Source organism: Chiloscyllium plagiosum, unplaced genomic scaffold, assembly GCF_037043375.1.
Source record: "Chiloscyllium plagiosum isolate Xiang-an unplaced genomic scaffold, Cpla_swu_hap1 HiC_scaffold_2, whole genome shotgun sequence".
Classification (NCBI taxonomy): Eukaryota; Metazoa; Chordata; class Chondrichthyes; order Orectolobiformes; family Hemiscylliidae; genus Chiloscyllium; species Chiloscyllium plagiosum.
This window is the reverse complement of record NW_028270140.1, coordinates 90848939-90876055: the sequence shown is the minus strand read 5'-3', so window position 1 is coordinate 90876055 and position 27117 is coordinate 90848939. Positions and strand designations below refer to the sequence as shown.

At 38.8% G+C, this 27117-nt stretch overlaps 1 protein-coding gene across 2 annotated transcripts in view; it reads left to right on the top strand.

The window, feature by feature from the left end:
• dcp2 (decapping mRNA 2) overlaps positions 1-20622 on the top strand; it is a 40535-nt gene extending 19913 nt beyond the window's left edge. For both annotated transcript variants that reach the window (XM_043710730.2, XM_043710737.2), the window contains exons 8-11: positions 5280-5418; positions 7682-7789; positions 11391-11442; positions 11600-20622. In XM_043710730.2, coding sequence (XP_043566665.2) covers positions 5280-5418; positions 7682-7789; positions 11391-11442; positions 11600-11775 — 475 coding nt within the window. In that variant the 3' untranslated portion in view covers positions 11776-20622. The remainder of the gene's footprint in view (positions 1-5279; positions 5419-7681; positions 7790-11390; positions 11443-11599) is intronic.
• The last annotated feature ends 6495 nt before the right edge of the window (positions 20623-27117 follow it).

The window sequence follows — 27117 nt, the reverse complement described above, 5'->3', positions numbered from 1 at the left end:
CTCAACAACTTCCATCACAACAACCCTTGCACCTTTCCCTGAATCAACAAAAGGTGTAATACCTGCCCATTTACTTCCTCCCTCCTCAGTCTCCAAGAGCCTAAACAGACCTCTGGGTGAAGCAGCGCTTTACCTGCACTTCACTCATTCTAGTCTACTGCATTCGCTGCTCACAATGTGGTCTCCTTTACTTTGGGGTAACGAAGCGTAATCTGGGTAACCACTTTGCAAAACACCTGTGTTCTATCTACAAAAAAGACACTGAGCTTCCAGGTGCCTGCCACTTTTAGATTAGATTCCCTACAGTGTGGAAACAGGCCCTTTGGCCCAACCAGTCCACACTAACCCTCCAAAGAGTAACCCCCCCAGACCCATTTCCCTTTGACTAATGCACCTAACACTATGGGCAATTTAGCATGGCCAATTCACCTGACCACCATATCTTTGGACTGTGGGAGGAAACTGGATCACCTGGAGGAAACCCACGCAGACACGGGGAGAATGTGCAAACTCCACACAGATAGTCACCCGAGGCTGGAATCGAATCTGGAGCTGTGAGGCAGCAGAGCTAGCCACTGCCGCACAATGCAGTGACCACCTCACCTCCAGAAACAATGTAATGCAAGTCATCCCTTAAAGGCCAGATCTGGTGTGAATTGTATTTTTTGTAAACTTCAGGGAGTAGTCAGAATTCCAACTATAATGTTCTTATTGATTTTGAATAGGTGACGATGACAATGTAAACCATCCCTGAATGGCAAGGGATGAGAATGTAAACCTCCCATATTCCACTAATAAGACAAAGACACAGGGCATTCAATTTCGTGCAGGTTGGCAGAGCAAATTAACTCCTTAATATCACTTTCCACTTTGTTCATCTCTGTCTCTGGCTTGCTGCAGTGCTCTAGCATGGAAGCTCAGAGAAAGCTCCAAGCAAGCTGGAAGAACAGCACCTCATTTTCCACTTGAGAACTGTTCAGTTTTCTGGACTCAATGTTGAGTTCCTAGAAATTCTGAAGAAGGGTAACTGGACCTGAAACATTCTGATTTGTTTCCACAGACGCAGCTGGACTTGCTGAGATTTTCCAGCAATTTCACTTTTAGTTTCTGATTTCCGGCATCCGTAGTTCTTTAATTTTTTTTATTTAAAAAGTGTATGACTGACCTCTAGAAAACTTATGGACTTATTTACTAGTATTCTGCCAGTTTCTTTTTGCTGAGGCAGTCGTGTAGAAATACTGTAATTCACCTGCTGAATTTGTTTACAGAGCATCAGAACTGAAAATACAGCAGTATGTTTTAAATTGGTAGTGCTATTTTTGAAAATGCATCGAGACTATGGTTTAACCACCATCTGCACCTCGGGTTTTGATTTATTGAATACTACCTGCTTGTTGATATAGTGCAATCCCTACCAGAACATGCATGATTTCTTTCTGTCACTTACTGTCTGTGTCTTTATTACCTCATTCTCATCCATTTAATATGGTCTTGTAGCATTTAATTCATCCATACTATTATGGATTCACTCCTTTTGTTTTGTTCTACACCTGGTATACAAATACCAGAATATATTACGGATTTTATGAACACTGTTGTTCTGTGTCCAAGATGACATACTGAAATAAAACCAAACTTTTCCTCTTACTCCCTGAAGTAGCAAAAGAGACTTCTTAGTTTTCAAAACTTAAAAAAATACACAAGTGGAATTGGTATCTCGCAATTTATATGTTCCAATGATGAAATGCATGAATGCTATACTATTGAGAAACGTTTATCACAACTTAATTTTGCTCATTTTACTTTTTGAGTAACTTGTTGATTAATCTCTGTACTGGTAATATTAAGCAAAAGACTAGCATTGTTAGGGACTACAAGATTGGTACAGGAGGGACATTTCCTATTGGGTGAAGTTTGCATCAGGAAAGGTTAAGCTGAAGATACTCATCTGAACTAAAATGGTATTGTGATGAGAGTAAACAGCGGGTTGGGTAATGAGTTAATCTGATGTGGAGGTGGCTTGATTCCCTTCCTGATTTAAAAATGTCCTTTCGCATCTCCCCTGTCAAGCCCCGAAAAAATTAAAATGCTTCAATAAGGTCGCCCCTCATTATTCTAAACTTCAGTGAGTACAGGCCAACCTACTCAACTTCTCACAAGACAGTCTGTTCATACCCAGGATCAGCCTAGTGAGCCTTCTATGGACTACCTCAGATGCTAGTATATCACTCTTATGTAAACGGTCCAAAACTATTCACTGTACAGTAAAACTTTTATTAACCAGCACCGATGGGACCAGGAGTATCTGAAAATTCCAGTTGATCAAGAGGTCCACGTAATCAGTGTAAAAGTTCACACTAAATAATCAAAACGAATTGCAGGGGGTATGAACATCACTGTTATACTTTATTTACTGCCTTAATGTTGGAATACTGAATGGACTCTCAAACTCTTAACATTCGCCTGTACCTGTGTTTTTATTTTGTTGCTGTTTACCTATTATTCACTTATCTATGCTATTTAACTATGTGGTCTGCCTGTGTTGCTCGCAAGACAAAACATTTCACTGTGCCTTGGTACACATGACAATCAATTCAATTCAATTCAATCAAACCTGCCGCCAGAGAGCCTTCTCACTCGCACCACAACTGACTACTTCAACATCACAGATATCATGATAATACAGTAAGCTTAAAGTTTTTGAGATATATAATTTTTGTTAGTTCATTGAGAGTGCTGGTTCATAAGGTGCCGGTACAAACATAGTTTACTATATTTCAATTTATTTAGTTGACCACTTCCAATTGCAGGGAATTTAATTGATTGCAATAAAGCAATCATTCCAGACAAGTATCCACTTGCCAATACTGTAATGGGTAGATGCATGTGCAGTTGGCAGATTGGTCAGGTATGCTTTTCCCTCTTGCTGGTCCCTCACAATCTGCCACAGACCCAGACTGGCAGTTGTGTCCTTTCGGACCCAACCAGCTCGAGTCCGTCTTCATGATGAACATTGAAAGCCCCCACATAGAGTATATTTTCACCTTTACCACCCTCAGTGTTTCTTCCAAGTATTGCTCAACCACTGTGCTGCCATCTCTGCTGGGTCTGCCCTGCTGGTGGGACAGGACATATCCAAAAATGGTAGTGTTTTTGGATATTATCTGTCAGATATGATTTCCTAACTTTGACTATATCAGGTTAGTGCTTGACTAATGTGTGACACTGCTTACCCAATTTTGGCAGATGTAATTGAGGAGGGCTTTGCAGGGCTGAAAGAGCTGTTTCTGCTGTTGTCTATTCCACTGCCTACGTCAATGCTGTGTGGTCCGTCCAGTTTCATTTCCTTTTTCTTGAGACTTTGTAGCGACTGATACAACTGAGTGGCTTGCGAAGCCATTCCAGAAGGTAGTTCAGAGTCAACCACATAGCTATGGGTCTGTAATTGTAGGCCATACTAGGTGCAGGTGGCAGATTGCTTCCCTGAAGAATATTTGTGAATCAGGTGGGTTTTTCCAACAATCGTCAATGGTTTCATGGTCATCAGTAAATACTTAATTCCAGATATTTTTATCAAAATCAAATTCCACTATCTGTCAAGGCAGGGTTTCAAACCCAGGTCTCCAGAACATTAGCAGGGCTTCTGGATTAATAGTTTAGTGATAACACCGCAAGGTCATTGTCCCCTCTTTTGAAGGTAAGAGATTCCCATGATATGATTCAAAGAGTAGTGGTGAGGTTTTGCTGGTGTTCTAGCCAACATTTATCATTCAACCAATGTTACAAAAGCAAGTTATCTTGTCATTATCTTATACGTTGGTTTATGGGACCTTTGTGTGCAAATTGGCCAGTGCATTTCTGAAACCAATTTTTGTTTTGGACTAAAAATGGAAAAGAAGTTGCTTTAAATCAAGGCAACTGTAAGAAGGTGTTTGCAGTTTTTAAAACAAGTTGCTGGAGCACATCGAATTGTATCTATAACTTTGCCTTATTCCAGCAATAAGGGAGAACTCTAGACAGAATGGCATCACCTGTATGATCGTCAAGTGGCTTTTCAATTAGGACCAATTGTTGTTGGTTCAGGAGGGCTTAACAGGCCCAACAGCTTGATTGGTTCCTTGGATGCCTGCAGCCTTGGGTGCAGACAACACAGCAGAAATGTCTAACCTGCAAAAAGAAAGCATCCATCTCACATGCGTCTTCTTGCTGTGTGTCGTTCTCATTTGCTGTTGTATTTGTCTGTACTGTCTATTTGACCTATGTGGTAAAGTTAAAACAAATCCCTCGTAGCTGCTCTCCGATATTTTTCTAAATAAGCTGTTCTTTCTGCTAATCCCAGTTGAAAGAAAAAGAGGAGAACCCATTTTCAAAGGCTCTGAAAGAATAAATCCTCAACCAGTGAAGGCAAAACTGAGTATTGAAGAATCCACAATCTCACATTATCAGCAAAAAGTCCAAAGAAATTGAAAGGACCCAAAGCAAACAACTCGTCAACATTGTAATCCAGACTGATGCCTGAACTGTTCTTTTCTGACTTTTTTTTCTTTTCCCATGCCCCCTCAATATTTTTGTCTCATCTATCTGTTCTCATGTGTATGAAAGTTTTAGAAAGTGGTAGATTTAGATTATGGAATTATAAGTTAGCAATTCATGTTTCTTTTTTTGTCATTTATTTAAAAACAGTTTGTTTACAGAAAGTAGTTATTTTCTTTTTAAAGATCAAAAACTTGATGTGCATACTATTTGAGCCTGAATTAGACACTGTGATAAACTGGAGCAATTTGTTGATTTAATCATTTTCACACTGTGATGATTCTGGGAATAGTGGGGCTTTATTTCCAGTCTGCTACCCCATTGAATTGTGATACCATATTACATTGTATTTTATTACTATATTTGCTGATGGCTTTGATTGATTGAATTATGCTATACCATTGACTGAGTATCCAATAATCAATTTGAACTGAAAGGAACATTTTGGCATAAACCACATTGTAGCTGTAGAGAAAAATAAGAACCTAAGTGCCTTACTACTTAAATGGCCAGAGGTATTTCACAGTGAATTCCACAAAAGCAGTTTCCTGCTTAGTGTCTCATCTGGAAAAATAACACATCTGATAATTTAACATTCATTAGCTCTGCAGTGGAATGTTAGTCATAATTATGTGCTGAGTTCTAGATTAGAATTGAAAACTTTGATTATTTTACATTGGTAAGTTTCAACACTTACACCAAAAACCACAAGTTCCTTGACACGTGTGGGTATTTATGTTTCATAGATCACGAACACGGCAGAATTCACAGTTACTGGAGGGGTTCACAGGAGAAACATGGGGATGCTCCAATAAACACAGGCCACAGCAGAAGCCTTTCAGTCAAAATAATCAGTGTGACACTTCTGAGACCATGAAGTGCAAGGTAATGTTAATTGAAGAAAAATATTTGGATTGCCTATACATTAAGAATTAAATTTTAAAAATCAGTTTATTATCCTAAATTGCTGTTGCTTTAGAGACTCAATAGAGTGATGACTAACATCTTTCCTGTACTGCATTTATTCATGGCTTTGTTTCTCTGAATATGAGGTGGTTGTTTTAGGCATCTGTTTTGGACTGGGTTAGGGTTCATGTTTTTATTTGTGCACATTATTCATATAACTTTAATGTAATGCAGGCACAGAATAATTGTTTTGTCATTTTGACTACGTTGATTAATGCATGAAATTTTACTTTATATGATCAGCTGAAGCTTGATGTCCTTATCCACAAAATTCCCCTCTTAGTTCCTTCAACTCCCTGCCTTAGATTTGAGCCTCACTCAAAAGACAAGCCTGGTCTTACGTCTTCCTACATTCTGCCACTTTCCTGCTTGCCTTCTTGTAAAGTACATTAAAGTTTTTTTAAAAAACCTCTTTTCAATAGGATTTATACTGTTATAGGAAAGGCACATAACTTCAAAATACTGGATTGTTAAAGATAATTAAACAACTTTATGCAATAATTTCAAGCAGTAGAATTTCAAGACATAAGTTGTGTGATACAAATTTTAAAAAGTGTTAGCTGAAATGAAGAATATACCAAATCTAAATAATAGGAAATTATGGATTCAAGTTTGTATTTGAGCAGTACCACTTTCCGTAAAAATATTGGCACAGCACTATCTGTTGTATCCCTGGAAGGACATTAACTCCTCTACCAGGGACATCCTTACAGAGACAGTCTTGGAGTAAACTACATATTGTTTTAATTTTTTTAACTTTGTTTTCATTTTCTTTCTCTCTGCATCTTCAAGAAATAGTTATCTCAAATCCTTGTAACTGGTTGGCTACAAATTTACGAATAGTGACTGACAGTTTATGAAACCTTGTGCGTCACAATAATTGCTCCTGTGCCACCCAGAACCATGTGATCTGGGAGAGACGAAAAACTGCTTTTTAAAAAATAGCAGGCCATTTAGAGAATTTCCTCAGATTCCTTTGGGTAATTAAAACTAGCTGTGATTTCCTGTGATCCTGAAAATTCTCTTGCACTGCCTAGCTTTTGTATATTGCAATTTCCTCCCCACTCTGAAATGGTTTTGTTTACATTTGGTGCAATTCGTTGAATTGGCATTCACTGAATAAGCCAACAGCCACAATTCCCTGGGTTAATAACCTAGATCTGGCCTTAAGCAGCCTAAAATTCCAATTGCTTATCCTCCCAAACCTATCTACTGGGAACTGTAAAATTTTACTTTGCCTATTGTTTTTGGTTGATAACACTCCTGCCTCAGAAACAGTAAGTTGTGGCTTAGATCTTTCTTCTAGGTCTTGAGTGCAGCAATCTAGGCTGCAACTCCATAGTGCAGCATTCAGTCAGTACTATCTGACATATTGCTTTTTGGATGAAATATTAAAATGCTTCACCTGCCCTCAGATAGATGTAAAAATTCCTTGGTGTTATTTTGAAGAGCAGAGGAGTTATCTCTGACTTGGCCAGGTCTTCCTTTGATCAACAAGTATCTGGTCATTATAAGTTGCTGCTTGTGGAATGTGTACTGTGCATAAATAGACTGTCATTTTTCCTACAACAGAACAGCATTGGCAGTAAAGGAGTCTTGCATTCTGTTGGCTGTGGAAATTGCTATTTAATCACAGGTCCTTTTTTTGGGTGGGAGGAGGAATACTTTGACCATATTATCTTCCACGAACTCTAAAGAAACCATCCCAGAGTGCAGTGAGACGTTGGAAAATTGAGATGATGGACTTGCGTTACAGGTGTCATCTCGCCATACACTTTTAGCTGGATATTGTCTGACAAAACTGTCATATCTATTTGAGGTTCATAATTCTACTTAAAATGGTGTGCTCATTTTAATTTATTTTTAATCAGCCTGTATGGGCATTTTATGACATACCTCTGGGGCAGGTGATACTTGAATTCAGGCACAGAGACAAGGACACTACACTGTGCCACAAGACCCTGGTATGTTACACTTTAATAATGTCATTAACATCGAACAGTCAAGTATTTTCAAAAGTGATGACTATAGCGTACTCATTTCTCATTTCTCAAAGTAAGTGGTGCAGATATCGTTTTGTATGAAATTTGCTCTGCTGGTAGGCAAAATATTTTTAAATGAAGGAAGCAAGTGATCTCAGGTTTATTTACATTGTACATATGAACTTTTGTTACATTTTTAGCCCCATAATGTCAGGGGTAATGGCAGAAAACAGTATCAAGATACTCCAAACCAGAAGAAGAAGCCTAATGGAGTAAATAGTCAGCAAGTTAAGCAATTTCAGATATTGGTGAGTATTTGCTGTATTTTCTGTCAAAATTCTGAATTGCACTAGTGTAACTGTAAGGTATTTGTAATAAGGAACAAGATAGGTTCATAATTCCAACATTAGCATAGTGTCTTATTATTAAGGAAAAAGCTCTCTTCAAAGTCAGCTACATGGGGAAAGTTAACATTCATCTTTGAAACATTTCAAGTCTACACCTCACTTTATTAAAATGGTTCGATGTTTCGATACTTATAATTTAGGAATGTGGAGAGAGAACATCGGAATAGCAGTGTGCTATTTAACCTTTTGAGTTGTCCTATCATTCAATTAGATTGTGGATGTTCTGTATCTCTACGCAATGTTTTTTTTGTGCCTAGACGCTATGTATGTGTTTTATTTGCATTTTCAAAAACGTTTAAAATTTTTCTTGGAAAGATATGGTTTTCATTTTTTAAATGTAGGCCAACATCAGAATTTAAGGTATTTATGGTATTTTATCCAAAATACCATAATTACTGCTTATTAGTGTCATTTGGCATCAGGAAGGTGCAGATTTGATCTGTGGCATGTGGAATTTGTTTATTAGAGTGAAGTAGTACCAGAGGCATTAAAGCTGCTCTGTGCTTTCTCTGGATTAGACAAAAGAAAAACAATTGCCTTTTCATGCCAGGTGGTGTAAATTTCTTTGTACTGTAAGTGTGACTATGAATACAGGATTTAGAGGTGCTGATGTTGGACTGGGGTGTACAAAGTTAAAAATCACACATGAGGAGGTTATAGTCCAACAGGTTTATTTGGGAGCACTAGTTTTCAGAGCGCTGCTCCTTCATCAGGTGGTTGTGGAGTATAAGATCGTAGGACACAGAATTTAAGCAAACGCTTATAGTGTGATCTAACTGAAAATATATTTTGAAAAAGACCTGGATTGTTTGTTAAGTCTCTCATCTTTCAGAATGACCATGTTGGTTTCAGTTCTTTTATATGTAAATCCCAGAACTTTTTTAAAAGTCATATTCTCAAGTGAACTTTTACAATAGGTGCCATGTTGGCCCAGATAATTACATTTACATTACATTACAGTGTGGAAACAGGCCCTTCGGCCCAACAAGTCCACACCGACCCGCTGAAGCGCAACCCACCCATACCCCTACATTTACCCCTTACCTAACACTACAGGCAATTTAGCATGGCCAATTCACCTGACCTGCACATCTTTGGTCTGTGGGAGGAAACGGGAGCACCCGGAGGAAACCCACGCAGACACTGGGAGAACGTGCAAACTCCACACAGTCAGTCGCCTGAGGCGGGAATTGAACCCAGGTCTCTGGCGCTGTGAGGCAGCAGTGCTAACCACTGTGCCACCGTGCCGCCCACAAATGTATTGAAGGTGTGAGCTTCCCTATGTGAGGCTGTCTGTGCCCCAATGTTCAAACTGATTCTAATCTAAAAAAGGAATTTACAGAATCTTACATGAATTCATGCAGTTTTTGAGAAAAACAAAATGTAATTCTGCGAGTACAAATTCACCCCAAAACCTTATGCGGGTTTGTGCACGTTTGGGGTAGGGGGTGGAGTGGAGTGGATGGTGTATGAGTGTCTGTGAGAGGGAGAGTGTGAAGGGATATTGGTCTGTGTGTGTGTGTGTGTGTGTGTGTGTGTGTGTAGTGCATAGTGCGGTGGAGTCACCTGTAGTGTGACGTGAACCCAAGGTCCCAGTTGAGGCCATCCCCATCGGTACTGAACTTGGCTATCAGTCTCTGCTCGGCCACTTTGCGTTGTTGCCTGACCCGAAGTCTGCCTTAGAGGATGGTCACCCAAAGGTCCGAGGTCGAATGTCCCAGACAGCTGAAGTGTTCTCCGACTGGGAGGGAGCATTCCTGTCTACTGATTATTGTGTGATGTCCATTCATCCATTGCCGTAGCTTCTGCTTGGTCTCCCCAATGTACCATACCTCAGGGCATCCTTGTCTGCAGCGTATGAGATGGACAACATTGGCTGAGTCACAAGTACCTGCCACATACATGGTGGGAGGTGTCCCCATGTGTAATGGTGATATCCGTGTCAACACTCTGACAAGTCTTGCAGCGTCTGCCGTGACAAGGTTGTATGGTGTTGTTTGCTGGGCAGTTTGCTGCGAACAATGACCCTTCAAGACTGACTTCAGGACAGGTGACAACGCAAAGTGGCTAAGCAAAAGCTGATAGCCAAGTTTGGTTCCATGATGTTCTCAACCAGGACCTTGGGTTCACATGACACTACAGGTGAACGCACATGTACTTGCGCGCGTATACACGCACGCACCCTCTCTCATACGCTCACACATACACTTCCACACGCACCCTCTCTCAGACTTGTACCCCTTTACACTCCTACACATACACACTCTCGCTCAGACACTTATAATCCCCCATGCGCACACACCCACATATAAGTTTGTGGGGTGAATTTGTACTTCAGAATTACATTTTGTTTTGCTCAAAAACTGCATGATTCCATGTAAGATTCTGTAAATCCCTTTTTTAGATTAGAATCAGTCTGAACATTGGGGCACAGACAACCTTACACAGTGCACCTCACACCTTCAATGCATTATCTAGGCCAACATGGCACCTATTGTTAAAGTTCATTTGAAAATGTAACTTTAAGAAAGTTCTGGGGTTTACATATGAAAGAACTGAAACCAACATGCCCCATTCTAAAAGACCAGGGATTTAACAAACAATCCAGGTCTTTTTCAATATATAATTTCAATATATAATTTCAGTTACATCACACTGTAAACGTCTGTTATAAATTCTGTGTCCTACAATTGTATACTCCACAACCACTTGATGAAGGAGCAGCGCCCTGAAAGCTACTGCTTCCAAATAAACCTGTTGGCCTATTACCTGTTGTTGTGTGATTTTTAACTATGAATACAGGATTAGCCTTCATTTTGGTGTCATAGCATGGTATTGTCTGATTCTCACTGTCTCCACACATTGACATTTATTCTTTAGTTGAGATGCTAAAAGAATTCTGCAAACTTGGAAAGTTTGCCCCCATTTGCATTATTGCATTTAGGAGAGGAAGAGTAAAATGTCAGAATCTTTTGTTTAAGTTTGTAGTGGATCTTTTGATCTGTATTGCTGATTCCTTCAAATAAGGGCAAGTTGCAATGCTCAAGATCAAATTTATCCATTAGGCATAATCCCTTAAGTCTTATTGGATTCCTATGTTCCCATCTGTTTCATTTTAAAATGTTTAGATATATTTATTCATACTTTAATATAAACTGTGCTTGGGTTATATGTTTTTGCAGAAGTTAACCACTCATTATTGATAAACTTCCCAGTTTTCTTGCAAACATAAAATCGTGTTTTAAAAAGTAGTCTGAAATTAAAGCACCCAGTGCAGTTACCAATATATGGTACTTTTAACAACAGTTTATGGAGGTGAAGGTAAACACCAACTTGTGGACACTTGCATTAATGCCGAGGTTGACTCCTCTATCACTCCTCCTGCTGTGTGATAACAGTCCTCCTCTCCCTCTGTTGTGACATACATTTTAGTAGTATGTCCATAATGTCTCAACAGCTAATTGTCAGTAAATTCAAAATTTTTTTGTTTTAAATCTTTTAGAAACCTGATAAAAAACTTCAGCCAAGACGATTACAAGACAATTTTGAAACAGGTAAGACCACTTTGTAAAACTTTTTCAAAATTAGAATTGTCTAACTTTTTAATTTCTGTTATGCAGAATTTGATGCTAATGAGAATTCATTTTGAAAAAAATTTTTATTTCTAATTATACAAATATATCTTTATTTCTCCCCCCCGCCCTCACTTAGATGCAGTCTGTGAACTGTGCAGTTCGAATCAGCTCCTGGAATATACTGGGACATGCATATCGGGTTCTGAGCCCTCGGATTCCTGCAGCAGACACTCCAATTTTAATTTCTCATCCAGAGCCTTTCTCAGCTTCAAGTTTGATCGTGATGCAATTATGAAATGCTTTGACCTATGACGGCATGTTGAGTTTTGATGTAAAGGGATCACAAGCTTAGATGGAGCAAGTTGCAAGATCAATGAAAAACTGACCTTTTGACCCTTGAGTATTACAAACTCCTAAGGATTTTAAAAAGTACAGTATGGAGTTTTTAAAAGTGGGCAGAAATAAATAAGATGAGGTCATGTTTAACACAGTTTAGCATTTGTATACAAGCAACCTTTTCAGTATTTGAAATTGGCCATTGGTTTCATTTTAGTAGATTAGTGCAATACTGGAAAGGAAAAATTTTAAATTTTCTTTTGTAAATAATCTTTTCCTTTCTAGATTCCATCCCCATAAGTTAGCCGTGGATATGATACTTTAAGCAGATGAAGGTTATTGAGCTTTTTTGAGTGGATGTTAGGAAAGATAGGACAGAATGGATTATTGCAGTATTAGGTTTTGTTTTATGCAGTTTAATCAATTCCATTTACAATGATATTCATGCTGTAGTCATTCATGTAATTATACTGTAGATATTTGCTTGTTTCTATTGGATATTTAGAATGCTCTTCGGTGTTGCTATAGTTACAGAATGTTAAGCTATTTCTGGCAATTTCAGACCTGGTCATATTGGGTTTTTTTTCTTCACTTCAATTTATATGCTTTAAAGTTTCAAGGAAATTCTTCATTGTATTCTTGGATCAGATCTATGTTAATGGTGAAAATGGGAAGCTGTTGAGTCTGTGTGAGAATATTACCTTCAACCTTTCACTTACAGTCCATTAATAATCAATTGTGTAGAATTCCTTGAAGTTCCAATACATTACTGACTTAAAAATATTGAGTGACTTACTAGCAAAAAATTAAAATCCACTGAATTCCTTGACTGCTTAATGTTTTATTAAAAAGAAGCATGTGACTAGACGAAGCACTTGATGTGTGAGCTTACAAATCTCGACCCTGAACTCAGGAGATCTGAAGTAATGGTAATTTTGTTATTTTTAAATTTAATCCACTTTAATCATTATTGATCATTGTCCCATTACAGAAATTTATCCAAAGTAGTTTTGGAAATAGGCTTGGTGAAGTGAAGGCTATTATTCAAAGAGTAATTTCAGATCCCTTTTCAGTTACCTTGCTTATTTAGTGGACATGCGACCTTAACTACAATCCTATTGCAGAGAAAAGAAACATCAAAAGTCATGACCTGTTTACTTGTAGCCAGTTACAAACCCAAAATCTCTCAAATTGATTGATTATAAATTTATATTTTGAGAAATTTAACAAATTCCTGAATTGAATTTTTCAGTTTTGTACTTCTGCTCAACTTCTCTATGGAAAAATACAGTGCATGCAGTTAGTGCAGAAACAGCATCCAACTAAATTATGATGGTAAACTGTTTAATGAAAGTAACAATCCTTTGTTAGGCTTTATAACCTTATAAAAACAATATTGTTACAATAGAAGATACATTTGTTTGTCAGGTTTTCATCTTTCCCATGCATTGGAAGAGTTTGAATGAAGCACGTGATAAAATTTTGTATGAGGTTGTTTTGAGCTCTTGTGAAAATAAAAATCAATTTGCATTAGAATAGAATTTTTGGGTGGGGGGTTATTTCAAAACTGAGTGCAAGCCCTACATTCTGATGGTAAATTTTCATCTTTGGCTGCAATCTGGGCATTAATTATGCCAATTTTTTTTTTTTTTTGGCAAGTTATTTTGCTCAAATTCACTTCCATTTTGGTAAATATCAAATTTCCCTCGAACCAGTGGAATCCCAACAACATTTTGGGAAGCATTTTTAAGAACAATTTCCATACATATTCAAGAGTGGTAAATAGAACAGAACAGTTTAATTATAAGGCTTAAAATGGCTTTATTCATAAAAATAATTTAATCTGTTGACCAGTTATGAGTAATTTGATCTTAAATGTATACAGAAATTATTTATAATGGAGTACAGCAGTCATTCATAGTATGTGAAGGGGAATTTTTCCAAACCTTTTGTAAGATATTTATTAGTGTCCTTTCACCCAAAAGAACAAGCTTACATTTTTAGAGCTAATGTCACAACTCAATATTCCCAGAGTTGTTGCAAATGTGAAAAGATTTAGTCAAACTATCCAGAGTCCCCACTTAATCAGTTAAGATAAACTTAGTTTACGAAAAAACACTTGCGAGGTTTCTGTATTTAACAACAAAATGACAGTCTATTATGAATATATTGTATTTAACCAATGGCAATTAGGAAATTTGATTTGCTAACTTATAACTGTAAGCTTAAACTCTATCCCTTAAATTCCCTTCTTCACAAACAGGCACAAAAACATACAAAATATGGATGTTAAGGATGGATAAAGACAAAAGAACACCGTTTGATAGCATTAGTCTGGACCACCGCCTGCAACAAGTTGCTTTCTTTCTTTTCCTTTCAGTTCCTTTTTAGTTTTTTGCTGCTGACATAACATTTTTTGTACAGTATATTCTTTTACATTAACTGGTTAAGAATTCATCTTTTTACTTTCTTTAAAGATTTTTTTCCCTCTTTCAACAGGGCATTTGTAGAGAAAAGTGAGTGGAAGACAGCCAGTTGTTGCTCCACATGAGGGAGACACACAAATCAGTGTTTCTCTTTGCAGGCTAGATAGCTCTCTGCTGCATTAACTCCACACCAGCCATGGTCATTTGATTAAGAGCAAATCAGAATATTGTTGTCGAGCAATTTTCCTTCAGTTCAGACCCATTGGCTTTGTGGTGTGTCTCTTTTGCTCTCTATGGTCCAAGGGAAAGCAGTGTTGTATATAACCTAGTGTGCTCCAGTTAACATTATTTTTAAAACTGCAGCCATCTCTTTGCACAGTTTCCTTGATTTAAAGCAGTAACTTCCTTTAGTTTTGTCTACTGTCCAAGAATAAAAGGAATAAAGTGATTGTAGTTTTATATTTCCTTAATGGCATTCAGACAAGTGCAATTAGTAGAAGTGTCCAATGTGATTGATTGAATTTGAGCATGTGATAAATTTAGTGACCAACATTTTGTTTTTAAAGTAGCACAAACGATTGAAACTCAATTTGAGCTTAAAATGCAATCTTTCATGGAGTTTTCACTAACATTGATTGAACTGTGCTGAAAAATACTCCAGATCCCCCTTTTTTAAAATAATAATGTCATTGGAAAAAATGTGGAAGTGTTAATTTTTTTTCCAGTGTGGGTGGGTGAAGCTGGTGTGCTAGTGATTTTGTTTTAATTTCAGAAGCTTAAGGACAATTTATCTAAAATGTCCAGAAATAGATCAAAAGCACTGAATTATAAAAATAGAATTCTGTCTGTTAAATAATGTCTTATTAAAGCATCAACTATTCAAAACATAAAGTAAATCTGTTTTAAGTCCTGTTTTCAGTGCGTGTCTGAAATGAGCTGCCAGAGGAAGTGGTGGAGGCTGCTACAATTACAACATTTACAAGGCATCTGGATGGGTAAATGAATAGGAAGGGTTTAGTGGGATATGGGCCAAGTGCTGGCAAATGGGACTGGATTAAGTTAGGATATCTGTCGGCATGGATGAGTTGGACCGATAGGTCTGTTTCCATGCTGTACGTCTCTATGACCCTATGACTCTAAGTTAAAAGAAATGACTTAATTCCATAGCCTTCTCCAATTTCTTCCAAATGACTTCACTTTGGATAATGTCCAAACAAATTATATATGATCTCAGCACAATATGTGATATGTATCACAATACATGTGATATATGTCAGCGCAATGTATGTGATATAACAAAATTTGTGTTAGATATGTCAAAATTATTGTGCAATAACATTTTTATAATAGCAGCTTCTAGTGATTGTTGTTCACTGATATATTTATTGGCTCATTATTGCTTCAACACAGGCTTCATGTTAGTTGGTAAAATTAATCTTAGTGTATTTCTATTTAAAAATCTCCAATGGTGCTGTTTAGCATTGTTAGAAAATGGAAAACTGAAATAGTGTAAAGTAATTGTATATTGGGAAAATCAATTCATTTCATACAGTCAGTTAAACTGGAAAATTTCAGAAGTCTATCTTCTATTTATATGCAAGCACCATTAGTACCATTTTGTGACCAACAGCACAGTTACTCATAATGACAATTAAAGTGCAGCCTTGTTGAAATACAAAGAAAACCATTGTTCCACCGCACTCCCAATCTACATTACAAGGGGCAAGTGATCTGATCGCATGATTGGATCTTTGTTAGTATTTTGTGCAAACTAGGAAGCACTTCTACTAATTGCACTTCCTACTGTCTGCTTCTCCAGAGTGATTACTCCCAGATCTACCTTGCCCCCTCTACTTTTGACCCTTCTACTTTCTTTGATTTGGCATGCTACTTGTCTGATATCCAGATCCGGATTATCAGACATTTTCCTCCAACAAAATATTGGAAAGACTGAAGTCAATGCCTTTGGTCCCTATCGAAAAGTCTCTAGCCACAGTCATAGGATGAACCTAAAACTAAATGTTTTCAACCTTTTGTCATCCTACAACCTCTGTGTGAGCTTGTGACATTAACCTCTCCATCACCCAGATTGCCTACTTCCATCAATATGATAGTGCACCTCTGTGATGTGCTTCAACTGGCCTATTGCATGCATTCGTGACTCCTGATGAAGGATTCTTGCCCGAAACATGAATTCTCCTGCTCCTCGGATGCAGCCTGACCTGCTGTGCTTCTCCAGCACCACACTCTCGACTCTGATCTCCAGCATCTGCAGTCCTCACTTTCTCCTGTTGCATACATCATCCTTATTCATTCTTTTATTGCCTATAGACTCCACGGTTCCAATGCTTACCTCTGTTCCCGACCTTGCACTTTCATTAAATTTGAACTCATCGATGTCTCAACTTGCACCAATACCATTCACCAATCAACTCGCTGCTTGCTGTCCTGCAATGACTCCAATTACATGTTTCATTTGTAAAATTCACATTTTTATTTTTAACCCCTCCTGACCGCTAACCTATTCGCCTTCCAACTCTGGCTGTTTGTGCATCTCCAATTTTCTCACAATTGCTGACTATGCCTCAAGTTCCTAGAGGCCTAAGCTCTGCAATTGTGTCCCAAAACTTTCCATACCTCTTTTTCCCTTATGTGACTTATTTTCACATGCTGTTTGATAAATCTCCTGTGAAGCACTTTGCAATGCTTTCACTACGTTAACAGTGCTATTTAAATATATAGAAATAGAGGAAGAGGAAAGCTATTTTCCCCTAATTATATTCTCTGACAGCACCTTATCTTGGATATCAGAATAGATCTATCATGGATGATACGAAAAGTAAAGAAATACTTCCACAGAAACATACCTTTGATTTCTGTTCTAAATGAAGTGTCCCTTCATTTGAGTCTGTGAATACAGTTTCAGGCTACGTTCCCTCTAATTCTTTTTTTCTTCTGGGTGGACCTCTGAGTGACTCCCAAAACTGATAGTTAATGCTGGGGATGGGATTAGCCCCCCAATCTCTGTGCGCAGACCCATGAGCACAGCTTAAATGGGCATTTAGTCTTAGGTTTGCATTAAATTAACATATCTGGTGTTCACTAGTTGGAGAGAATTTTGATCATTATTTAGCATAGTTAAAAATCATACAACACCAGGTTATAGTCCAACAGGTTTATTTGGAAGTACAAGCTTTTGGGGTACTTTCTGGTAGCAACCTGATGAAAGAGCAGCGCTCCAAAAGCTTGTACTTCCATTAAACCTGTTGGACTATAACCTGGTGCTGTGTGATTTTTAACTTTGTCTACCCCAGTCCAACACCAGCACTTCCACATCATTGTTTAACATGTGATAATAATGAGATCTTGATAGTAAGTATAGGAACAAAATACATTCTCTATATGATAAACTTAGAATAATGTAATATCTATTCATGTTGTGGTTGTATTTTTTAAACAGACTTGAGAAAGTTTCAAAATTGAATCAAGGCGATTAATGGAAATTAAGTTGAGTCTTTATAACTTATGAAACAATTTTAGTAAGTTATAATGATACAAATGGTTGCATAAAGTGTAACGTCAATGCAGACTGGTACTGAAACTTCAATGAAACTTACCCATGATTTTATACTTAAAGTCAAAGTGATAATTGCAAGATAATTTTGAACTTGAAGACCCTGTGCAAAGGGGCTCCAATTTAGAATAATTTGTAGATTATAATTTTCTCTTTTTGCTGTTTGGCTTGTTATATTTTAATGCTTTATTTCCAAAATTTTGTTTCAAATTAATTTGTGCTTAGATTAACATTCATTTTAAAAGAACTATATCTTTTAAATGTTTTTTTTTTAAATCTAATGTTTTAATTTAACAATTTGAGGTATTTTCTCACCTACCTTGAAGACTAGTGAAAGACAAAATGGCTTCTGGATCTTCTTGTTTTAGGCAATAAATACGTAAACTGAATTTTTTTCTGTTGTGATGCAATCTAGTAAGCATCTGTTTTTGTAATTTGCATAAGTCCATTTTGAAGAACTGAACCAATTACAAATTATTTTGTGCTATATATTATAGCTGGGATTTATCAATGTAACATCTAAAGCTTTCTGCTTCCTAGAAGAACAAATAATTCTATTATGTTTTTCAGTTGTGTTTATGAAAGATTAGTGATATGGACTTCTAGTTTTAAAACTATCCTTACTGTCTTTTGGAGTGCAATCAGAATGCAAACATCACTGGATAATTGGTTATTGTAAATGTGTGGTGAAGTTTGCGTAGTTTCATTAGAATGTCTGTCTTAATTCTAGCAAAGAACTATAATTCAGAGAGAAAATGTTTTTCTTTCTTTTTGATTTTGATATATTTTAATTCAAAGATTTCTCATGTTCTCCAAACATAGGGAGTTCTTAGTCCAAATGACACAGCACACAATACTTATGAACTTGAAAATTATTTTTTAATAGTGTTTCATGTGATGGTAGTATTGCTGGCAAGGCCAACATTTATTACCCACCATGAGTTGATTTTGAGAATGTGGTGAGAGTTGCTGGTTTGAACCACCGCAGTCCATCTGGTGTAGGGACTTCCCACAGTCAGTTCCAGGATTCTGATCCAGCAACAAGAATTAGCAATATAGTTCTAAGGTAAGATGGTGCATGGCTTGGAGGGGAGTTTGCAGGTGTGGTGTTTCTGTGTGCCTATTCTCCTGTCCTAGTTGGTAAAGGTTGCAGATTTAGAAGAATCTGTCAAAGAAGCCTTGTTGAGTTGCTGAAGTGCATCTTCAATATACAACACCCTTCTGCAGCTGCATCAGTGGTGGAAGCAGTTAATATTTAAGGTATTGAATGCAATAATTATCAAGTAGACCACTTTGGCCTTGGATGGTGTTGAGCTTCTTGAGTGTTGTTGGAACTATACTCATCTCGGTAGGTGAAGAGTATTCAATCACACTTGTCCTGCTCACCTGTATTTACATCTATATGTCTTCCCCAAGATGCTGATAGACACCAATGTTAAAACCATTCCATGTCAAGAGGGCATGGTTAGATTCTGTTCTTGGAAAACACAGTAGTAATTTTTAACTTCAGTACAAAGATGGAGTATTGCTCCTAGTAACGTGCAAAATTTATATTTCAACTACGGACTATGTCACAGAAAGACATTTAATTTCACTAATTCAAGAGATATGGCATTTTTTTGTTTCAAATAATGATTGCTTTAGAAGATGGTGTAGTTTGTGGTGTACAAGTCCAGTATGATGTTTGTATGATTTGGGGTAAGGATAGTATCACTGATATTTGGATACAGTTCAGGATGGACTGCTCTTAAATTGAAATGAACTGACCGAATTGCAAGTTGAACCCAGTAAATATATGGCAATGTATGCAAGTAAATAGAATGCATCCCTTCTGTCTTTGGATCAATCAGGCCAGTGAGAGGTGGGTATATTGATACAAAAATAAATATTGCAATTTAAAATAGTAAATGAGTCTGTTATAACATTGATGCCTGCTCAACCACTTTTCATAGTTTTAGTTTTATTTTAAATGCTATCTTAGGATCAAAAGTGATTATATAAATGAATATTAAATTGATATCTAGTTTCTGGCAAGTATGCTTCTTTGGCTTTTTAAAATGACTTTGTCATTGGACAAAGTTGAACTATCACCTAATGAAGGAGCGTCGCTCCAAAAGCTAGTATGCTTCCAATTAAACCTGTTGGACTATAACCTGGTGTTGTGTGATTTTTAACTTTGTCATTGGAAGCTTTTGTTTTCCTTCTGGGGCAAGAGGAACACAATAGGATTAACACATTGCATACTAACCCTTTCAAAACTCAGACTGCGTTGACTAAAATATATTTAAAACTGAATGTAATTCAGTTTGTTTGCTTTTATGTTCTGTTTTCATTTGTCACTAGTTCATTTTATATAACACTGATTAGCATTTTAGCTTCGCTTCACATTTTTTGTAATGTGTAAATAATTGTGCAAAACTCGAGTTCATTTTTGATAGTTTACTTTTATACTAAAATTGTTTTGAATTAGCATATGTTACAAATATCAATGGCAGGTACTTCAAAATTGAATTGCTGAAGTATTGTGTAATATGATTTTATATTTTTATGGTCACTGACATCTTTTGTTTTGGAAAGTCTTTTAAGGACTGCAAAATTTGTGAGCACCAATTTTACCAGTTGGGATTTTGAGAGCATAGTAACAAACCTAGGTATGTAGACAAATACATCTAGAATGTCCAAGCCTATTTTCTGAAACCAACAATTTATTAGTGTTATATACAGTAACTGTGAATGGAATGATATTTTGGAGGTATTTAATTTTGATGTTTTGGACATTAATGAAGGCACTGTGTATATAAAAATAAATGAGAATCAATTTGTGATCTGTCTTTGCTTATTTTAAGCCTGAAATTTTATATTCTGAATTGTAGCTGATCTAAATCTGTTTGAAGAAGGCATTGATCTTGAATGAAAGCCTAACATTTAAATGTTGAACTAATGTACTTTTAAAATACTTTTGGCTCAAGATCATTGTGTGCAGTTTAGGGAGAGGGGAGAAGAAAGGCAATAGCTGTGTAACTTGTATATTTATTTTCACCGTTGATACTGGGGGGTTTAATGATTCAATTAAGCTGTAAATTAAAATTGAAATCAACTTGTGCATGAAAAAGACATTTATGTAAGTGCTGGTCTGATATTTTTCATGGTACATTATCAACATCAGCCTAGTTAGTAATTCCAGATCTTCCTACCATCAGACTATTGATCATGGAATTAATAATTTACAATATTACAGCACAAAAGCTGGATAGTTGGCCGATGAAATTTGTCCATGGGAGCTTTGATTCTATTTACTCACCAAATTGATATCTGGTTATTTATAAAGCAATCGAGTAATTACCTGCTTTTCTTTTTTGTTTAAGAAATGGCATTTGTTTTATGTTTGATTTATGGAAGTCAATTGCAACTGGTTTGAGGAACTGTATTCAGCCTCACTGCTCTGCCCAAACTGCATATTGTGCGAGGATCATTCCATTCAGCCTCACTGCTCTGCCCAAACTGCATATTGTGCGAGGATCATTCCTCCAAGCAAAAATAATCCAATGGCTCCTTCACCAACAGCTGTTTTCTTCCAATATCTGCCCATTCTTTTCTCTGCAAGTGTGAGGGCTCACAAATTTATTCTATCTGATCAGTTGTCTGTTTCTTTTCTATCACAATCTTATTTATTCCAAGACAACTTTCTGTCTGTCACTTTATGCTGTCTCTGAACTCATCTTGTTTACTAGATTTCCTGTTCTCTCGACTCCATTCCTATCAAAGTGCTAATCAGCCAGCATTCCCTATTGGTTCCGATACTAGCTATTCTATCATCATTACTGCCAGAATGGTCTGATACTTGGAAGGAAACTTACTGTTGCTAGTTTTCCCATGCCGACAAAGTGGACAGCATCACAGGCAACTACGCATCCCCACCTGACATGCTCAAAGTATTTGGTGCTTGCTTTGAATGGAAGATCAGTGAAACGGTCACCTGTCCAATCAGCCTTGGATGCACATGTACCAGTTACTGCCACAGATGTTCGATCAGCCTTCTTGAGATTGAACTCATGGAAACTGACTGGCCTGGATGGAGTCCCTGGCCGTGCACAGATCCTGTGTGGACCAGCTGGCAGGAGTATTCGCAGATATCTTTAACCTCTCCTGACTATGATCTGAAGTGCCCACCTGCTTCAAGAAGATCACCATCATTCTGGTGCCAAAAGAAATCATGAGAGCCTCAATGACTAATGCCTGGTGGCTCTGACCTCCATAATTATGGAGTGTTTCAAGAGGTTAGTCATGGCTCACATCAATTCCAGCCTACAAGATTGCCTTGATCCTTTGCAATTTGCCTAGTGGCGTAACAGTCCAAAATGGACACCACCTACCTGTATCTAAACTCCTCTTTGGAACATCTGGATAGCAAGAATACTTACGTCAAGCTGCTACTTAATGACTACAGTTCTGTCTTGAATACCGTAATTTCAAACAAACTCCTTGACTTTGCGACTTCCCGACCCATAGACTGCAATCAGTAAGATTAACTGACAACACCTCCACCGTGATCCTCAACACCAGTGCTCCACAAGACTGCATACTCAGTCCCCTACTACTCTCCTTATACACTTATAACTGTGTGGCCAAATTCCACCCCAATTCTATTAACAAGTTTGCTGATGACGACACCATTGTAGGTCAGGTCTTCAATAAAAACAAGATTGTATACGGGAAAGAGATTGAGTCCTTAGCGCATTGTGTAAAGACAACAATCATTCCAACATCAGCAAAACGAAGGAGCTGGTCATTGACTTCAGGAAGCAGAGTGGAGAGCACACCCCTGTGTGTATCATTGGTGTTGAGGTGGGATGGTCGACAGCATTGAGTTCCTGGGAGTGGTAATCATCAATCTATCCTTGTCAACCCAGACCGATGCAACAGCCAAGAAAGCACAATAGTATCTCTGCTAAGGAAATTTGGTACGTCCACATGAACCCTTAGCAATTTTTTTTATAGATGCAACAGAGTGGATGCTCTCCATCTGGAAGCATCCCAGCATGGTATGGCAACTGCTGTTCCCAAAACTGCAAGAAACCAAAGAGAGTCATGAACACAACCCAGACCATCTCCTAAACCAGCCTTCTATTTGCTGACTCTATCTGTACTTCATGCTGCCTTGGGAAAGCAACCAACATCATCAAGTTTCCCTCCCAGCCGGCTTATAATCTCTTCCACCCTCTTCTGTCAGGCAGAGGTTTAGATTAGATTAGATTACATTACAGTGTAGAAACAGGCCCTTCGGCCCAACAAGTCCACACCGACCCGCCGAAGCGAAACGCACCCATACCCCTACATTTACCCCTTACCTAACACTACGGGCAATTTAGCATGGCCAATTCACCTGACCCTGCACATCTTTGGACTGTGGGAGGAAACCGGAGCACCCGGAGGAAACCCACGCAGACACGGGGAGAACGTGCAAACTCCACACAGTCAGTCGCCTGAGGCGGGAATTGAACCCGGGTCTCAGGCGCTGTGAGGCAGCAGTGCTAACCACTGTGCCACCGTACCGCCCACATGGTTATGTATGAACAGATTCAAGAACAGCTTTTCCTTGCAATAATCAGACATTTGAACAGACCTCTTCAATGTTAATTTTGATTTCTCTCTACCTTTTCTGTGGTTGGAACACTGTATTGGCAGTTGCTTAGCTATTTAATTGGTCAATCAAAGGAGGACTCGTGCTGGCCAGCCAACCGTAGAGAATGTTGAGAAGGAAGGAGAAAACATAGTGAACCGGCTCCCACTGGGTTTTGAGCAGGAGGCAGTTTGCTCTGAAAGCTGCTAGACTAGGCTGGGCTTTTTGTTTAGTCTTGCTGTCTCGTTATTCTCCAGTTATCAACTGTAGGAAGTTCTGAGAAAAGAGATTCCAATCATAAGTAAAAGTCTCCATAAGATTGTAAGATATAAGAGAAGAATTAGGCTATTCAGCCTATCAAATCTGCTCCACCATTTGATCATATCTGAAATGTCTCTTAACCCTATTCTACTGCCTTATCCCTATAATCTTCAATTCCTTTACAAATCAAGAATCTATCTATCTCTGTCTTAAATACACTCCATGATTGGCCTCCAGAGCCTTCTGTAGCAATGATTTCGACAGACTAATCACCCTTTTGCTGAAAGTTCCCCCTCATCTCAGCTCTAAAGGGAGGTCCCTCCACTTAGGCTGTGCCCTCTGGTCCTAGTCTCTCCTACTAGCAGAAACATCTCCTCCACATCCACTCTATTCAGGCCTATCAAGTTTCAATGAGATCCTCCTTCATCCTTCTAAACTCAATCGAGTACAGACCCAGTGTTCTCAACTGCTTATATGACAAGCCCTTCATCTCTGGGATCATTCTTGTAAACCTCCTTTGGGCTCCTCCAAAGCCAGCACATCTTTCCTTAGATATCGGACCCAAAACTGCTCACAAGATTCCAAGTGCAATCTGACCAGAGCCTTATACAGTCTCAGCAGTACACCTCTGCTCTCATATTCCAGACGTCTTGCAATGAATGTGAGCATTACATTTGTTTTCCTAACTGCCGATTTGAAGTTGTGTGCTAACCTTCAGATAATTCTGAATTAGGACTCCTAAGTCCATTTTGCACTTCAGATTTCTAAAGCGTTCCTCATTTAGAAAATAGACTATACTTCTTCCTAACATATTGAACCTCTCACTTTCCCACATTGGATTCCATCTGCCATTTCTTTGCCATCTCACCTAGCCTGGCCAGGTCCTTCTGCAGCCTGCCTACTTCCTCACCGTAATCTGTTCCTCCAATTATCTTTTGTGTCATTGCAGACTTGGCAATAATGCCCTCAGTTCCTTCATCCAGATCATTAATAAATAATGTGAATAGTTATGTTCCTTACACTTATTCCTGCAGAACTCCACTAGTTACCCTGAAAAATACCCCATTATAGACACACTCTATCTTTTGTCTTCTGCCAATCAGTCAATTCTATATCCATATCAGTATTTTGCCAGTAACACCATGGGCTCATTGTATTTAGCAGCCTCCTGTGTGTCACCTTGTCAAACATCTTCTGGAAATTCAAACAGATCATGTTCAGTGGCTATCCTTTGTCTAACTTTCTTGTTACCTCCTCAAAGAATTCTTACAGATTGGTCAGGCATGACCTTCCCTTGACAAAGCCATTCTGACTTAGACCAATTTTACCATGCACTTCCATTACTCTGCAATCTCCTTTTATAATGAACTCTCAAATCTTTCCAATGACCGAGAATGAACTAACTGACCTATTGTTTCCTGTCTTCTGTCTTCCTCCCTTCTTAAACAGGATGTTACATTAGCCATTCCGGTTCTCTGGCACCCTCCCTCCCACCAGTGATTCCTGAAAGGTCACGACCAATGCCTCCACAATCTCTACCACTATCTCCCTTAGAACTCAAGGGTGAGTCCATCTGCTTTGTGTGATTTTTTTTTCCCACCTTCAAACTTTTCAACTTCTTCTGCACCTTGTGAGTGGCTGCTATATTCACTTCTGCCCCGGATCGCTTGAAATTCTGGTATGCTGCTGATGTCTTCAGATCTTCAGTATCTGTTTCATTGACTGGAATTCAAACAAGACTATACAGTCCTACGGGCCTGTAATACCACACATCAACCAATCATTTCATGAAGGCCTGGTATTCTTCATTGAAATGATTATCAAACTGGAAAATGCTGATTTATTTTTGTTTAGAAATTTGTACCTTAACTCCGCCTGCTGGTGTATGGGTGGAGTTTTCTGATCAAAGAAGATTGTCCATAGATTGTAAATATTAATTAAAATGCTTTGATCATTTGTGATCCACTAAACAGATCCACCAAGATCTGTTATTTGTCATGTCTTGTTAGGAACAATTGAGCAATTTTAAGGGTCATTGAATATTTAAATTTTGCTATATTGCAAATCTAGTGAAAGGGAGACTGATTTGGTTTGGCTTGGTACCTTTGTGTATTGTAATATTCCAGTGTTTTTAAAAAAAACTTTCAGATAGCCATTATTCTACCTGCCAATGCTTTCTCACGCAGTCTTTCTTTTCCTAATTTTAATGTTGGAGAAAGTGAGGACTGCAGATGCTGGAGATCAGAGCTGAAAAATGTGTTGCTGGAAAAGCGCAGCAGGTCTGACAGCATCCAAGGAGCAGGAGGATCAACGTTTCGGGCATAAGCCCTTCTTCAGGAATGAGGAAGGTGTGCCAAGCAGGCTAAGATAAAAGGTAGGGAGGAGGGACTTGGGGGAGGGGTGTTGGGGGAGGGGCAATAGGTAGAAGGAGGTTAAGGTGAAGGTGATAGGCCGGAGAGGCGGTGGGGGCGGAGAGGTTGGGAAGAAGATTGCAGGTCAAGAAGGCCGTGCTGATTCCGAGGGTTGGGACTGAGATAAGGTGGGGGGAGGGGAAATGAGGAAGCCGGAGAAATCTGCATTCATCCCTTGTGGTTGGAGGGTTCCTAGGCGGAAGATGAGGTGCTCATCCTCCAGACGTCATGTTGCCATGGTCTGGCGATGGAGGAGGCCAAGGACCTGCATGACCTTGGAGTGGGAGGAGGAGTTAAAGTGTTCGGCCACGGGGCAGTTGGGTTGGTTGGTGCGGGTGTCCCAGAGGTGTTCTCTGAAACGTTCTGCAAATAGGCGGCCTGTCTCCCCAATATAGAGGAGGCTGTGTGTGGAGGTGCAGGTGAATTTGTGACGGATATGGACAGATCCCTTGGGGCCTTGGAGGGAAGTGAGGGGGGAGGTGTGGACGCAAGTTTTCCTTTTTTTGCGATTGCAGGGGAAGGTGCCAGGAGTGGAGGTTGGGTTGGTGGGGGGTGTGGACCTGACTAGGGAGTCGTGGGGGGAGTGGTCTTTCCGGAACGCTGCTAGGGGAGGGGAGGGAAATATATCCTTGGTGGTGGGGTCTGTTTGGAGGTGGCTCAAATGACGAAGGATGATACGATGTATCTGTAGGTTGGTGGTGTGGTAGGTGAGGACCAGTGGGGTTCTGTCCTGGTGGCAATTGGAGGGGCGGGGTTCAAGGATGGAGGAGTGGCAAGTGGAGGAGATGTGGTGGAGAGCATCGTCAATCACGTCTGAGGGGAAATTGCGGTCTTTGAAGAAGGAGGCCATCTGGGTTGTTCGGAATTGGAATTGGTCCTCCTGGGAGCAGATGCGGCGGAGGCAAAGGAATTGGGAATATGGGATGGTGTTTTTACAGAGGGCAGGGCGGAAGGAGGTGTAATCTGGGTAGCTGTGGGAGTCGGTCGGTTTATAGTAAATGTCCGTGTTGAGTTGGTCGCCCGAGA